The 17,474-nt window shown below is 36.2% G+C and overlaps 1 protein-coding gene across 2 annotated transcripts in view; it reads right to left on the bottom strand.

Annotated features, from left to right (window-relative positions):
* The window catches only part of AGL (amylo-alpha-1,6-glucosidase and 4-alpha-glucanotransferase), an 84,220-nt gene that overhangs the window by 16,489 nt on the left and 50,257 nt on the right, over nt 1–17,474 (bottom strand). For both annotated transcript variants that reach the window (XM_078451618.2, XM_078451619.2), the window contains exons 22-27: nt 17,105–17,241; nt 16,723–16,856; nt 15,259–15,434; nt 11,367–11,469; nt 7,838–8,063; nt 6,496–6,607 (exon numbers count right to left, since the gene is read on the bottom strand). In XM_078451618.2, the coding sequence (XP_078307744.2) occupies nt 6,496–6,607; nt 7,838–8,063; nt 11,367–11,469; nt 15,259–15,434; nt 16,723–16,856; nt 17,105–17,241 (888 nt within the window). The remainder of the gene's footprint in view (nt 1–6,495; nt 6,608–7,837; nt 8,064–11,366; nt 11,470–15,258; nt 15,435–16,722; nt 16,857–17,104; nt 17,242–17,474) is intronic.

Raw genomic sequence — 17,474 nt, forward strand, 5'->3', positions numbered from 1 at the left:
CTATATCTATTTAGTGTCCTGAAAGATAAAAAAGTATCAGTGATTTTTACCAGTTCAATCATGTATACAATTTGTATGTTACCACCACAAACAATAAATTAACTAAATGAGGTTTTAACTACTTTTTTTTTTTTTTTTTTTTTGAGAGAGCTTGAGTGAGTGAGGGGCAGAGAGGGAGAGAGAGAGAATCCCACAAGGGGCAGAGAGAGAGGGAGAGAGAGAGAATCCCGAAGCAGGGCTCCAGCTCACCTGATATGGGGCTTAAACTCACCCGATATGGGCCAGGACCTGAGCCAAAGTTGGATGCTTAACTGACTGAGCCACCCAGGCGTCCCTAACTACTGTTTAAAATGTAATTTAGGGGCGCCTGGGTGGTGCAGTCGGTTAAGTGTCCGACTTCAGCTCAGGTCACGATCTCGCGGTCCGTGAGTTCGAGCCCCGCGGCGGGCTCTGGGCTGATGGCTCAGAGCCTGGAGCCTGCTTCCGATTCTGTGTCTCCCTCTCTCTCTGCCCCTCCCCCATTCATGCTCTGTCTCTCTCTGTCTAAAAAATAAATAAACGTTAAAAAAAATTTTTTTTAAATGTAATTTAAAACCTGCAAGAAGGAATATAAGTTTTTGAGTTTACGTCAAAATTTGCCAATGACTTAGTGAGTTATCTGAAATAGATCACTTAAAAAGATGATCATTTTACAGTAAAAACAATAGTGTTTAAGAGCAACAAGAGTCCATAATCCTATTACCCTAACAAAAACCATTACATTTATGTACTCCTTTCTAATCTTTTCACAGAATAGTAATATTTTCATAAATAAATCCAACTATTTTTCATGTATTAGATTCAACACCCATATAGTTCTTAATATTCAAATAATATTACACAAATTATAAAAATTATAATCATTACAAATTATAGAATTTTTCATTCAAGTAAATGTAAAGAGGGGTGCCTGGGTAGCTCAGTGATCCACAGTTCATGGGATCTCAACAGTTCATCTGATCTCACAGTTCATGGGATCAAGTCCCATGTGGGGATTCTCTCCTCCTCTGTCTGCCCCTCCCCCTCTCATACACACACACACTCTCGCTCTCAAATAAACATCAAAACAAAACAAATGAAGTCAATTTAAACATTTCCTCTTAGACATAATTATTTTATTCTCTTCTGTGATTATAAGCAAAGTTATGATCAGTATCATGTAATATGGACTTTTTGTGTTTTAGGTTATTTCATAGACTAGATTCCCAGAAATGGAATACATTTATGAACAAAAACATGTGAATATTTTGTATCTCATGAAATATATGTGGATCTCTCTCTCTCTCCAAGTTGCTTTTGAAGAAGAATGAGTCAATTTGCAATGCCATCAGTAGTATCTGAATATCTCTCAAAACTAAAATCTATTATTTGTTATTGTTTGCTATGGATTGAATTGTGTAAATGCCCAAATTCATATGTTGAAATCTTAACCCCAGTAGATCAGAATGTGACTTTATTTGCACACAGGAATTTAAAAAGTTAATCACATTTGGGGCACCTGGGTGGCTTAGTCGATTAAGCATCTGACTTTGGCTCAGGTCATGATTTCAGTTTGTGAGTTCGAGCCCTGCATTAGGCTCTGTGCTGACACCTCAGAGTCTGGAACCTGCTTTGGATTCTGTGTCTCCTTCTCTCTCTGCCCCTCCCCCACTTGTGCTCTGTCTTTGTCTCTCAAAAATAAATAAATGTAAAAACAAATTTTTTTTAAAAAAGTTAATCACGTTAAAATAAGGGCATCAGCCTGGGCTTTAATCCAATTTGACCAGTATCCTTATAAGATGAGGAATTTTGTGCACAGACAATGCACAGAAGGAAGCTGATGTGAAGATACAGGGAGAACACCATGTAACCATGAACATGGCCATCTACAAGCCATGGAGAAAGACCTGGAACAGATCCTTCTTTCATAGACCGAAGGTTTAGTCAACCCTGCCAACACCTAAATTTTGGACTCCTAGCCTCTAGGACTGATAGACAATATATTTCTGTCATTTAAGCCACCCAGTGTGTGGTACTTTGTTATCCTAGTCCCAGCAAATGAATACATTGGTTTTTTTGCTAATAATAAACAGTAGACTTATAGAGCTCACTATATGCCATGTGCTGCTCTAAGTGCTTTAACATACATATTTCATTGAATCCTCGTATCAACCTTAGGGGGTAGGTGCTGCTATTATCTCCCTTTTACAAATGTAGAAGAGAGAGGCAAAGAGAAGTTAAAACTTATCCAAGGGAACACAGCTAGAAAATGAGCAGAAATGGGATTTTTAAGATAGCAAGTCTGCGTCTAGCATTAGCGCTTTCATTCACGCTCTGTTGTCTCATGATAATTTAGTAGAGGAAAAATGGTGACCGACTTTAATATGAATTTGTTTGAGTGCCGGTAAGACTGACTGAATGCTTCTCTCATGTTTATTAATGGACTATCCATGTCCTTGGGCAAACTACTTGTCTGCCTCCCCTTCTTATTTCCTGAACTGTGAGCTAGGGATAGAGGTACTAGCCTCTGGAAAATGTTTGCAAAGTAATACACAAAGGCAAGGAGGCTTTTAATTTATCTGATATTAAATATATGACAATAATTGGATATTAAATACATGGCAATAATTGGATAATCAATGGTTAGTGATTTTCCTCTCAGAGATTTAGTGGAGCAAGAGAAACATACACAAAAAGGTACATGGGTTAAAATAACTGTAAAAGGACAGGTTGCTTCAAATGTACAAAAAAGTAACAAAGAAATCATATTTTTGTAGTTTCTGATGAAATGGCAAAATATCCCAGGCTATGGGATCTCTCCCCAAAATCACCCCTAGAGAAACTACAGAATTGAATGTGAGGTACTGATTTGAAGAATTCACATAATTTTTGGGAGAAACTGACAAAAACAAGTGAAACCTGACCAGCCACTCTTGGGCTTTCACTCTGTCTAGGCTTTTAATGTTGTTGTGTTATAAGCTAATGAGATTGCCTCTTTTCAGAGCTGTATGGAGTTACTACTAATCAAGGGAACATGAGCTTATTGAGAAGAAGAAAACATTAGATACCAGATGAATCTAACCACTATAAAAGGAAAAGAGGCAGGGTGCCTGTCTGGCTCAATTGGTAGAGTGTGGGACTTTTGATCTTGGGGTTGTGAGTTCAAGCCTCATGTTGGGTAAGAGATTACTTAAAAATAAAACCTTTAAGGGGTGCCTGGGTGCCTAGGTTGGTTAAGCGTCCGACTCTTGATTTCAGCTCAGGTCATGATCTCATGGTTCGTGAGTTTGAGCCCGTGTCTGGATTTGTGCTGACAGCATGGAGCCTACTTGAGATTCTCTCTTTCCCCCTCTCTCTGTGCTCCTACCCCACTCTATCTCTCTCTCTTTCAAAAATAAAATAAACATTCAAAAAAATTAAAAAGAAAAAAGAAAAACACTTGAAGATAGTGTTCACATCACAGTGAAAACAACTATAGCAACTTATAGATCACTTTTTACTAGGCACTGTTCTGAGAGGTTTCATAAGTAACAAATAAATGAGATTAACTCGTTGAACTAACTCAAATAAATAAATTTGAAGGATGTTGTAGGAGATATGGAAAGAAAAGATGATCAAATTGCACATAAAAGTTTACTGCTGTAGAATATATGAGGACCCCTTGAAATCAACAAGAAAAATACAGGAATGCTAAAAGAAAGATAAAGGCAAAGAACATGAAAGGACAATTTATAGAAAAGGAAACCTTCTAAAAAGGATATTAACAAATGAATAATACTCAAATTCACCATTGATAGGAGAATCACAAGTAACAACAATTACATGTTGCTTTACACCCATGAGATTAGTGGACAATGCGGGTGGGCACAGAAGAAGCCACTTTGATTGTCAGTGAGAATACAGACTGGCATAATAATTATGGAAAGAAATTTGGTAGTACTTAATCAAAGAGCATAAGAGTATAGTATATATAGCTCTGATACAGCAATGCTAAGTGAAATAAGCCAGACACAAAAGGACAAATACTGCATGATTCCATGTACACAAGGCATGTAGAATAGTCAAATTTACAGAGGCACAAAGTAGAATAGTGGTTATTAGGGATGAGGGAGGAGGGAATGAGGAGTTATTGTTTACTGGGCACAGAGTTTCAGTTTAAGATGATGAAAAGTTCTGGAGATGGATAGTGATGATGGTTTCATAATAACGTGAATGTACTTAAAGCCATTGTACACTTAAAATGATACATTTTATGGTAAAATGCTAAACATGTTATGTGGATTGTGCTACATACACAAGAAACCTCAATAGTGGAAAAAACCAACACTCCAATTAAAAAATGGGCAAAAGACACAGACATTTCATCAAAAAGAGATACAAATGGCAAATAAGCACATGAATGGATGTTCAATACCATTGGTCATTAGGGAAATGCAAATTAAAACCACAATGGGTAGTGGTGTACCCAACTATCAGAACAGCTTAAAAAAAGTGATTAACGTCAAATGCTGCTGAGGATGTGGAGAAGCTGGGTCTCTCAAGTTTGCAGAAGGGAATGTAAAATGGTACACCACTTTGGAAAATAGTTTGGCAGTTTCTTATAAAACAAAATCCATACTTACCATATGACCCAATCACATTCTCAGGCATTTGTCCCAGAGAAATAAAAATTTATGTTCATACAAACACCTGTATATAAATGTTGGTATTAGCTTTATTTATATTAACCAAAAAATGGAAATAACCAAAATGTCCTTCAACAGATGAATGTTACATCCAGGAAAGAGAATACTACTGAGCAATAAAAAGGAATAAACTACTGATACATGCAACAGCTTGGATGGACCTCAAAGGGAATATGCTTACTGAAAGAACTTATCTCAAAAATTTACATGCTATATGATTCCATTTATATACATTCTTAAAATGACAAAACTACAGACTCTTAAATACAGAGAACAAACTGAGGGTAGATGGGGGGGTAGGGGAGAGGGGAAAATGGGTGAAGGGCATCGAGGAGGGCACTTGTTGGGATGAGCACTGGGTACTGTATATAAGCCAATGTGACAATAAATTATATTAAAAAAATAAAAATTAAAAAATTAAAAAATCACAAGACTATAGAGATGCAGAACAGATTAGTAGTTGCCAGAGACCAGGTATTGTTGGTGTGACTCTTAAGGGGTAGCACAAAGAAGACATTTCTATATATTGATTGTGGTGGCGATTACGTGAAGTTACACATGGGGCAAAATTACACAGAGCCATGCACACACATGTACACACACAAATGAGTTAATGTAAGAATGGTGAAAATTGAATATTGTCTAGTTAACAGTATTGAACCAATGTCAGCTTCCCGATTTTGATATTGTATTACAGTAAGATATAGATAAAATAGGTAAGATATCCTCATTGGGGTAGATGGATGAAGGCCTCAGTATACTCTTATGTGTCATTTTTACAGCTTTCTATCAATCTCTAATTCTTTCAAAATTAAAAAGTTAAAATCTACATGCACATAAAGCAGTATATGTTTCACAGAACAATATATAAATATACAGCAAATGTATATGTATTGTATGCCCTGCATGTGTCTTTATATTACTTCCTGTACGGAATGTCTCTAGAGGGAATGGATAATAAAATAAATTGTCATTAGCCTTGCGTTGGCTGATGATGATAGTGTGCCATAAAAATAGGAACATGATAAACTTAAAAGAGGTTAAAAAAGTAGATCTATTTTAACTCTGTAGACAAAGCTTTTTACAAAAAGAATCTTATAAGAGCCTAAGTTACAGAGAAAGATTGTGGACAAAATCCTAGCTCTGCCACTTAGTAGCTGTGTGACTCTGGGCAAGCTACTCTGCTTCGGTCATCTTATCAATACACCTGGGAACAATATAATGCATCCCCAATGTTCTTGGGAGTGTTAAATGGGAATAACATAGGTAAAGTAGTTAGCACAATGCCCAGCACATAGTAAGCCCTCATTTATTATGCTTATAAATGCAACCACCAAAATTACCTTTTAAATTGGCTGGCAAAAAGATACAAAATTAAAAAGATATAAAATTTTATCTTTCCTCTAGAAACTAAAACTAAACCAGTGAGATCAGGAACTGTGTTAACCTTTCTCATTGTTATATTTTGAAGTTTCACACACAAATAAAATATTTGTCAAATACATGAACAATTAGGGGCTCCTGGGTGGCTCAGTCAGTTAAGCGTCTGACTCTTGGTTTCAGCTCACGTTACAATCTCACAGTTTGTGGGATAGAGCCCCACAATGGGCTTTGTGCTGACAATGCGGAATCTGCTTGGGATTCTCTCTCACTCTCTCTCTCTCTCCTTCTCTCTCTGCCCCTCCCCTGCTCTCTCTCTCTCTTAAAACAAACAAACTTAAAAAAATACATGAACAATTACAAGGTTTAATTCCACCTCATCAGTAAATCTTTACTATGTAAAGTTATGTACCTTCATCCTTCATGTTTCGATCTATCTGTGGCCCAGCATTCCTTTCTCGGAACTGTATGCCTTGCATATGTCTTTGCATTACTTCCTGTATTACTTCAAACAATGGCTGATCCTGTTTGAGATACAATGGATGTTATTTTTGTTAGAAACTGTATTTTTCTTACCTTTTCCCAAATCCCACAACTGTAGTTTTGTGAAAACATATTTTCCTCTGGAAGAGAAATGGGGTGGGACTGGGGAAGGAAGTTCCTATACCCCACATTAAACAGTCAGCCTCTGGCATATGAATATTTAACATACTGTAGTTTCGACTATTCATGTCTGTGATATGAAATAGTTTGTAATTTTGCTGACACATGAAAATGAATCTTGTGAGTTTGTATAGTTTCTTTTCAAGTGAACTGTGCAGATAATAAATGTATCTAGCTTCTACAGAAGCTACAGAAATCTAAATTGGCATTGCTGTTTTTACGCATCCACATATATAGTAACAGGGATAAATTATATGGTAAAGTGACACTTTAGGTAAAAACTTTTTTTGACAAATGTTCTTTGAATATTTCATGACAAAAATATCATGGGGGCACAGATCCCTGCTAACTTTAAGTTGGTTTAGAAGTTCTCCACAATCACATACCAAACAAACTATAATATAAAGGCGGATCAGAAATGGCAAAAGTACATAATCTTTGTACATTATTGACTGGGAAGAAAACCACTCAAAACGTTTATTTTTTCTGCACTGTTCACAAGGTAAGGGCATTGTGGTTTGGTGATCAGGCTCTCCGCAACCTTGTTCACCCTTTCCACTATCTCTTATTACCCTGCAGGTGCCCTACACAAAAAGTCAAACTAGACTGAGCAGCATGTCCTAAATGTGCTTCAATCCGCCCTGCACTTTATTTTTCCTTTCATCTTTGATGTTTTCTCACAACTTCCCTCATCTCTGCTGAAATCCTACTCCCCTTTTAAGGTTCAGTTGAGGTGAAATTTTAGCTACTTTATGAAGTCCTCACTAAGAACCAACTACCTATTAGATTCTCTCTCTCTCTTTTATGCATGGCATTTCCTATACACCTTTTTGTAATGACCATAATATGTATACGTTATCTTTTCTACCATGTTGCAAGTTCCTTCCTTGAACTTGAAGTTTGAATTTGCACTTGAAGATAAGCAGTCTTATCGCTGCAATCTTTCAAAGTCCTAGCAGGTGCTAAACAAATACCAATACTTGAATTCTTCAGATCTGGATTCTTAATTACATGCACTTTTATATTTTATACACTTTTACAGCTAGAAGTCATTTTTCAGGAAAAAGAAATTATTTTAAGATGATTTTTACCAGTGTGCCGGCAGACAAAGGAGCAGAATCATCTGTAGGATACATTCTGGAAACTGGGCACTTGAGAATGTCTAGGCCATTGGGAACGAATTTACAATAATCCTGAACACACTGTAGCCACCACCACACAGCATCCCGGCAATTGTATCTGGCATAAGTTCCTTCGCCCAGGAGATTAGGAATGAGACCGTGTCTCAGGGTACCAGCAAATGCTAAAATAATATTCCTAAAACAACAGAATTAGGTGGATCATTTGATATGAAAACAATCAGTTAAAAAATTTTAAGTCCCTTTTTGTGACTACTATTTCTGCCCTTCTTTGAAATTTCATGGAGAAGTGGCCATAATATGATATATCAAGCACTGAATTAAAGGCCAGAAACCTTGATCCTAGCCCTGGCTTTTTCTCTGACAATCTTACCTTCTCTGGGATAGTTTTTTTTATCTGTGGATTTAGGGATTGGACTGGGTGGTTTTTAGGGCCCCTCATATCTCTAGATTCTACTTTTGAAATCTGTGGTATTTCAAAATCTAAGTAACTATGAAATGAACTTTATTATTTTAAATAGCAGATAAGAAGAGCAAAGCAAATATGTAAGAAAATAAATGAGTAAAAGTTGACCTTGAAAATCATGATTTATTTTCAAAACTGGTAGAGAATACATCTTTTAAAGTATTATTGTACTGTCATATACCAAATGACAACTTCGTAAGATGGCATATTGCATTCTAAAATCTAAGACGTAAGAAATAAGAAGACTGAGGTTTAAAACCTAGCATTGCCATCTGTATTACCTAGGAAAAGTCATTTAAAATGTCTGGCCTCAGTGCTTTTTGGCTAAACCATTTGGAAATTTAATTAGTTTTGTGTCTCAGTTTAATGCCTGTCTCTTAAATAATAGTGCAATAAAAATCCTTCTTATACCCTGCAGCACAAAAGTGTTAGTATGGATAGTGACAGTTCCAATTAATAAAAGGTCAGAATGCAGCAATCTTAGCCATCCAGAACAATGTCACACACTTGAAAGTTGAATACAAAGACTTCTGTCCATGAATATCTCTGCAGAAGGAGGAAGTAGAACTCTCTGTGGTAGAGATAGCCATGTGTCCACCAAAATGGCTTTCCCTCATGTCCCAACCTACTTTAGAGCTGGCTGTGACCAGATTACTGGATTCTAAGGCAAACATGTGAATGGAACTGATGTATGTTAAGTGCACAGAACAGATGCATTTTCCTTAGGCTCTTTCCCTCTCTGCCAGCTGATTGGAGAGTAGTACTCAGAGGCCCTGGGAGATGGTCGATCCTCAAGATGAAGGAGCCTGTATCCTTGAATCACTATGTGGAAAGCTGCCTCCTGAACACCCATTTGGGGCGAGAAGCAAGAAATAAATTTCGTCTGTGAAAAACCATTTAAGTTTATAAAGAAAAAACATTTTTTTTTAATATTTATTTTTGAGATAGAGAAAGAGACAGAGTGTGAGCGGGGGAGGTGGAGAGAGAGAGAGGGAGACACAGAATCCAAAGCAGGCTCCAGGCTCCAAGCCATCAGCACAGAGCCTGATGTGAGGCTCGAATTCACGAACCATGAGATCATGACCTGAGCCAAAGTCAGATGATTAACCGACTGAGCCACCCATGTGCCCTAAGAGTTTATAATTTATATAGCAGCTAGTACTACCCTAACACATACATTATCCTCTTGGAATCATCTAGATTAGGGTAGGCAACCTTTTTTTCTGTAAAGGACCAGAAAGTAAATATTTTTGGCTTTGTTGGCCATATATATGGTCTCGATCATGTATTCTTCTTTTTTAAATGACTCTTTAAAAAGGTAAAAATTGTTCTTTGCCCCAGGTGATACAAAATAGGTGGTAGGCCATATTTCATTGACCCCTGATCTAGACAGTCATATGTAAAATTGAGGAGGAGAAATTGTTGGTAGTATATAGAAGTGATAATTGAGAGTCCAGATAACAATGAAAATAATAATAATGATTAAAAAATTAACATTTGTGTAATGTATGTGGCAGATACTGTTCTAGACGCTATAACTGTATAGCTCATTTAATCTTCACAAAACCCCTGTAGGTTAAGTACTATCACCATTTTACGGAGAGTACAACAAAGATAATGTGTCAGCTGGTAGTTTGGAACCAGGATTAGAACCTGGCAGTCTGGCCGAAACCCAATTTCTTAGCCATTGTGTTGAATTCTGATGTTCCATTTCCTATTTTTTAATCATGGTAATTTAGAGCATTTGGGGAAGAAGCAAACAGCGTCCCAAATCTCTACAGCCCCACAATGGTCTCTTTAGTCAATAAGAAATGATCTTATTATATTAGGTTAGCAGGGAAGAATATGATACATTTCAGATGTCTACTTAGAAATTTTCAATTTTAAAAGGATTGAAAACAAAACTTTTGTCATTTGAAGAGGCAAATTTCAGTTATTTTCTGAATGACATCAAAACAAGGTATCATATAAATGTTTTTTTTTGCTGAAAGTTTTAACTTGTAGAGCAGTGCTGTCAAACTTTAGCCTTGGGCTGCTGAAAATCACCTGGAAAACACAGATTTCTACCTGGTACTCTGCCCTCTCTATCCCCACAGTCGGAGGTCCAGCATAAGGATCAAGAATTTACATTTCTAACAAGTCCTCAGATGATGGTGACACTGCTGGTTGGTGGCACTGAGTTGTGCTCATTTGAGCAGCACTGCTATAATAGCCTCTCTTTTCTGCCTTTGGTAGTTTCATTCATACGATTGTGACATTAAGAAACACTATTTTAAATCTAAAAAAACATAAAACTGGAGGTTCCAAGGCCTGACAACAGATAGAGGAAAAGCTGATACTACAATTCTTTCTACAGGACTCAGTGTTCATTATAGAAGGAAAAAAATGATAAAATTCAAATTTTACCTAAAGGTGAATCTGAGTTCTTATAGTTAATTCAGGCATAGAAGTTTTATTCTTTAGTGAGTGACGTTAGTAACATGGTTAAATATTTTTTAGTTTAACTGAAATCAATTAGCAAATGCTGAAGATAACCTGACCTATAACATGAAGGACTAGAACTTAGTAACTTCAAAAATTTTCACTACTTTGAAATTCTGTGATCTTATTAAATGAACATGTATAAAATAAAATAGGGGCACCTGGGTGACTCAGTCGGTTCAGCGTCTGACTTAGCTCAGGTCATGATCTCACAGCTCGTGAGTTCGAGTCCAGTGTCAGGCTCTGTGCTGACAGCTCAGAACCTGGAGCCTGCTTCGGATTCATTCTCTCTCTCTCTCTCTCTCTCTCTCCCTCTCTCTCTCTCTCTGTCCCTCCCCCCTCATACTCTGTTTCTTTCTCTCTCTTTCTCAAAAGTAAATACACATTAAAAAATATTAAAAAAAAAAAAAAAAAACACCTAAGGAAAACCTACCTCCCAACTGTTACAAATAGATGGCAAGGAGGAAGGTTTGAAGAGCATGTGAAAAATATTTAGACACAAACTTGTGCTCCAACTCTTTAGAGATCTCCTACCTGGCCTCCAAATAGCGTCCAGTAATCAGCAGTAGACCTCTCAGTGCAATAAAAGTATCCCTTCCCCAGCAACGGAAAATACCAGAAGAAAAATGAGGTAAACCTAATAGAAAACACAACAAAGTAATATATTAATAATACACCCAAGCCCCTATGAACTCCATTACTATAGGCCAGTTGCTTTAAGCGTGGGGGACAAGAATAAGCTATAGGGAGTCTGCAAGCCCTCTAAAATTATATGCAAAATATGTGATGTATTTATACCTACATCAACTTTGTGTGATGAGGTTCCATATTCTTATTACTTTCTTAAGGGAATCCATGATTTTGAAGATATTAAGAATCAAGGACTGGAGAGGGATACTTACCTGAATTGATTAAATGTGAGTCTTTAAACACAGATAAACTTTCTTTTAATAAGTTAAAGCTAAATTGAAATCAGAGATCTAGTATTTAACATATAAACAAACAATACAATATTAATTATATATATATATATTTTGAGTAACACAAGTGGGAAAGTTTAATAAAGTGAAAAGTACACTCTCCAGATATGAGAACAGATAAGCTCGAGAAAAAGACAGCTGCGCCATATAATGTTAATGATATATTTGAAAAGATTCCACCTGCAATTTAAAGGCAACAAATTATTCTAAATACAAAATGATTACCTTACTGATATGTAATTGAATATGTTTATTAATCTATCAGTCTAGAGACAAACTTTAATACCAAATTTCCCATTAATTCAAAACAATGTAAAAGTGTTAGACTTTGTTAGCCAGTTTTTATAAATGAAAATAGGGATTTCAGGTGCTAAATAACTTGAACATTCTAGGTAACTACAGCCTTTATGCATGAGATAAGATAGGGTGATTGATGGATAAAATCTACAACTTTTAGATTGAGTTTGGTTTCTTATAAAACAAGTAAAGAATATATTGTTATCTTTATTGGTACCAAAAACAATGATCAGTAGGAAAGTAAAGGAAATTAGCATTCCACTCAAAAAAAGAACTATGCTAAAGCATAAATGCAACACATTTTTCAGGAAGGGAAAACTAAGGACATAAAATGTACACAGTGTTCATTCATAACTATCTTCTAAACACTTAACACTATATGACATTATCTTGTTTGCTTGTTTTCTGGTTTGTTGAATGAATAAATGTCTCTCCATAGTGGAAAATAAGATTCACGACAACAGAAACCTTATCTGGCTTATTTACCAAACTATATCTATTGCTAAAAGTTGTAACTGGTAAGAAAAAATTACAAAAATTTGTTGAATGAATGAAATAAAAGACTAATTATAAAAGGCAAATTGTGGGGTGCCTGGGTGGCTCAGTCAATTAAGCATGTGACTCTTGATTTCTGCTTAGGTCATGATCTCACGATTCGTGAGATCACTCCACGTTGGGCTCTGTGCTGACAGCTCAGAGCCTGCTTGGGATTCTCTCTCTGATCTCTCTCTCCATGCTGGCGTAATCTCTCTCTCTCAAAATAAATAAATAAACATTTTTAAAAAAAGGTAAGTTGAGAAGTGAAAGAATTTGCCTGAGATAAAAGAAAATTTTGGCCATTCCTAAGTATACTTCACAATTTAAGTTTCTGCTTATTGGGTCTTTGCCTTCTTGGAGAGTCGACATTACTTTCTATTAAGAAGGATCAGAACTAAAGGCAATATTAGACGTTTCGTTTCTACATTGTCTCTAAAATAGTGGTACAAAATTTCTCTAAACACTTTGTGTATTATTTGCACATGGTTTATTATTAATATATGGTTTATATATGGTTGATGATTGTAACTTTGATGACGATGAGGACAGTAGACATCTATAATACCACTCTATGCCACACAGACTTCCTGGTACTTTAACCCATTTAACACTTTGAATAAATTATGAGTATAGATAGATTTAAGGGTAAATTTGAGTTGTTATGCCCTAAAGTACAGGCAATTTGTCTTTGGGAAGAAGTCAAAACTATAAAATCTCTAGCACTGATATGTGGAAATGTTAGCGTTAACCTTTTGACCTCTAAGAGTATAGGACTTACCACATATCTTCTGAGTGATTTCTACCTTGTCAATTATTATACAAGTTTACAATTATAATTTTTTTTGGTACTATTGTCACCAAAGACCTTGGTATTCATTTTAAAATGAACCCCCAAAAACCTATCTGCAAAAATGAGCACAGTTCTGTTTTTTGTTAGTATGTAGCATACAGAACAGTCTCTTGGGATACTAGAAGGAAATATCAAAACTTCTATTTATACTTATCAACTTACCTTTCTGGTTTCTTAAAAATTTTTTTTGACATTTATTTATTTTTTGAGAGGCAGACAGAGAGTGTGAGTGGGGGAGAGGCAGGGAGACAGAGGGAGACACAGAATCTGAAGCAGGCTCCAGGCTCTGAGCTGTCAACACAGAGCCTGATGGGGGGCTTGAACTTATGAACTATGAGATCATGACCTGAGCCAAAGTCAAATGCTTAACTGATTGAGCCACCCAGGTGCCCCATTACCTTTTTAGTTTCTGTTTTTATTTTACACTGTACAAGATTATATCACATATCATAACATATCAATATACCAGTTATGATACCAGTATATCAGTATATTTATTTTGGGAGTGCTTAACAATAGCAGTGCATAGTCAAGAATGTTGAGATCACTATACTGTGTAATAGGCTTCTAAGCAGTGGGCTTTAAAACCAAATTCTGCATATCAATTTTTTTTCCACAATGACCCAGTTCAGTTTCATGAGCATCTGCATGAATTCACAGGGGAAATTAAGTGCCAGGAGGAGATGATATTGAGTGAAAATCTAAAACATGATTATATAATTAAAACATTCAGAGGATTCATATGATCATTCTAAATGAAAAGTTAATTTCTTTTTTAGTTGTCAGGTCTTAAGAAGTCTTTTTTCTTGGTCTGAGTAGATGCAAATTCAAGGGTAAACAGAGGAAATCACATAACTACTATTATCTTCATCCTGCAATTTGGTATTTTTCAGTTTAGTTTGGAAAGTTTTAAATTCAGTGGTGTTAAGTATTAAGCACGTTCTAGAAATAGCTTGAAATATATTAAAAAGAAAATAAAAGCCTGTTCTTTAGCCTATTTTGCTTACTGGGATTTGTTTCTTGATTCAGGTTTTAATACTACTTGCAGGAAAGGATGCCAACAAATAGAGTTGAAAGAATTTTATTGCAATTAGACACATAATAAAAATTATTTAACATTTGTTTTGTGTTTTTTAACATGTAGAGGATCTTCCTATTATCTCTTGGTAATTTGCAAGGTTGAGTTAATTTTTTTAACTGTTTATTTTTTAGAGAGAGAGAGAGGGAGACAGAAAGCAAGCAGCGGAGGGGTAGAGAGAGAGGGAAACACAGAATCAGAAGCAGGCTCCAGGCTCTGAGTTGTCAGCACAGAGCCCGATGTGGGGCTCGAACTCACGGCATGGACCGTGAGATCATGACCTGAGCTGAAGTTGGATGCTCAACCAACTGAGTCACCCAGGTGCCCCTTGAGTTAATTTTTTAAATTGGGAAAGAAGTATAATATAATGTAAAAGAGTAGTAAAACAAATCTGATAAAAAAAATACAAAATACTCAGAGTTGGAAAAAAAAGAAACATGCAGAAGAAAAGGATTAATGAGCCACCATGAAAACACAAATATAAATGTCTGTTGCACAGTATTAATTAAATAGTAAGCACAATTGTTAGTTTTACAAGTGAGTAGCTATGGAATTTTACTAAGCAGTCATATAAAATCTTGGGTAACATCATGAGTTTTTTAAAAAAATTAGTCATTTCCCCATAGCTTTTCCTCTTTGAAAAAATATTGACTGACACATTTTAACCTGTATGTAATTTCTTACCTGCAGCTAGAGATACACAATATTGCTCCTTTTCTTTTGTGATCTCATTTAGCCTATATGGCACATCCATGAGTGAAGGTGAAAGACGTGGCAGAGAAGGGCACTTTCCTACTCCACACATTTGCACTGATCCCAGTGAAAGGTGTTTCACAAAGGTAGAACCATTCTGAACAAAGCTGTAACAAAGTGACCGAGTTTAAAATATTTGTAGAGGGGCACCTAGGTGGCTTAGTCAGCTGAGTGTCTTACTCTTGATTTTGGCTCAAGTCGTGATCTCAAGGTTTGTGAGATTGAGCCCTGAGTCAGGCTCTGTGCTGAGCCTGCTTGGGATTCTTTCCCTTTCTCTGCCCCTCCCCTTCTTGTGCACATTCTCTCTCTTTCTCTCTTTCCTCTCGAATAATAAATACACTTAAAAATATTATTTGTAGAAATGCAAAATTGTGGTGTTCATAACACATACTTGAAATCTACTCTCAACAGATCTTAAGCGTACAATGCAATACTGCTATTTACAGGCACAATGGTACACAGCACATTTCTAGAACTTACTCATCTTGCATACCTACTATTTCAAAATTATTTAGCAGTGTCATTTTATTTGGTTTCTTTCAAAGTCTCTCTACGCAGATGTGTAAAAATGGTAATACTAGTTGAAAACATTTTCAATTTGGTTAGATTTCAGAACTGCTTTCATTTCACCCAATATTACAACTGGCTTTAAGTCCATGAGCTTGTTGTGCCAAATGGAAGGAAGGGCTGAAGTTCTGTTTTTTCTGAAATTATGCCCAAATCAATTTGGTGGCTCTTCAGTGGCACATTAGATCTGTAATTTCATTTTAGGGAAATTCATCACTAAAGGCAGATTTCATTCATAATAACAGAATAATTTTTTTCTTAGTTAATGAAAAATTAGAAAAAGAACTATATATGCATATTCTTTTAAAAAAATTTTTTTAAACATTTTTATTTATTTTTGAGAGAAAGAGCACGAGCAGGGGAGGGGCAGACAGAGAGGGAGACACAGAATCCAAAGCAGGCTCCAGGCTCTGAGCTATCAGCACAGGCCCTGACGCGGGGCTTGAACTCACACACCGTGAGATCATGACCTGAGCTGAAGTCTGACGCTTAACTGACTGAGCTACCCAGGCATATTTTGTATGCATATTCCAAACTTATATCCATTAACGTAACAAGTCAACGAGTAAACAGAAACAAATAATATAAAACAATTAAATTTTCTCATGAACATGTTTTTTTAGCTTTACTGAACAGATTTTAATGGGGATGTTTGTTTTTATATGCTCCAGATTAAAGGATGCAAATATATTTATTATCCACTTACAGACTCTCAGCTCTAAGTCTATGACAATTCCTTACGTTTTGGTCTTTCAAATGTGTGTATAAACTGACTGCATACAGTTTCTACACAAGCATGCCTATTTACTCAAGCTTTGTTGGATATACCTTGACATCTGCTTCCATGCTATATCCAGAAGAGTGGTGTATGCACCGATTAGTATAGCATCAAAGTAGCATGGGATAAGATAACGTGGGATCTGCTTCAGGTAGAAGAACATAGCCTGCAACCATTTACCAACCTGTCATAAAAATAATTTTAGAAGTTAATTCGGTGTGTTTACAGGCTGGATGCATTTTAAGAGGTAAATCCAAACATGCATCTATTATCTAATAATCCACTAGATTTCCATTTATTAGAATCAGAAGATGATGAAGAAGGGAGGGAAATATTTCAGGTCAGAAAACAATGTTAATTTTATAGATACCATAGTAACATAATTTTTATTTGTGTCCTTGTTTTTTTCAGCTAGAACATAGCTTTACTTACTTCAGCAATAGTTCCTGACCGCGAAATAAGCCGGTTACTGACATAGTCAATCATCCAATCTCCAGATCTCAAATTATCACAGAAGGGATGCCCCAAGTCATTCTTTGGTCTTATTTCTGCCAAGACGGACATTAATCCTGAAAATTCATAGAAATATCATGCTGTTATTAGCAGAGGCAACTTGTTCCCATAGCCTGGGCTACTGCTGTCTCTAATGATTTAGGGTGAACACATATAGACGTAGACACAAAGGCTGCAAAGACCACAGTGGCACTTCCCGTGGTTGGAGATAAGTGTGGCAACAGTGGCTGGGCCCAAGATACAAAGACATACTGAAGGGGACTACTGTCATAGGAGCTATGCCGAGCTT

Source organism: Panthera onca, chromosome C1 (genome assembly GCF_046562875.1).
Source record: "Panthera onca isolate mPanOnc1 chromosome C1, mPanOnc1 haplotype 2, whole genome shotgun sequence".
In the NCBI taxonomy this organism is placed as follows: domain Eukaryota; kingdom Metazoa; phylum Chordata; class Mammalia; order Carnivora; family Felidae; genus Panthera; species Panthera onca.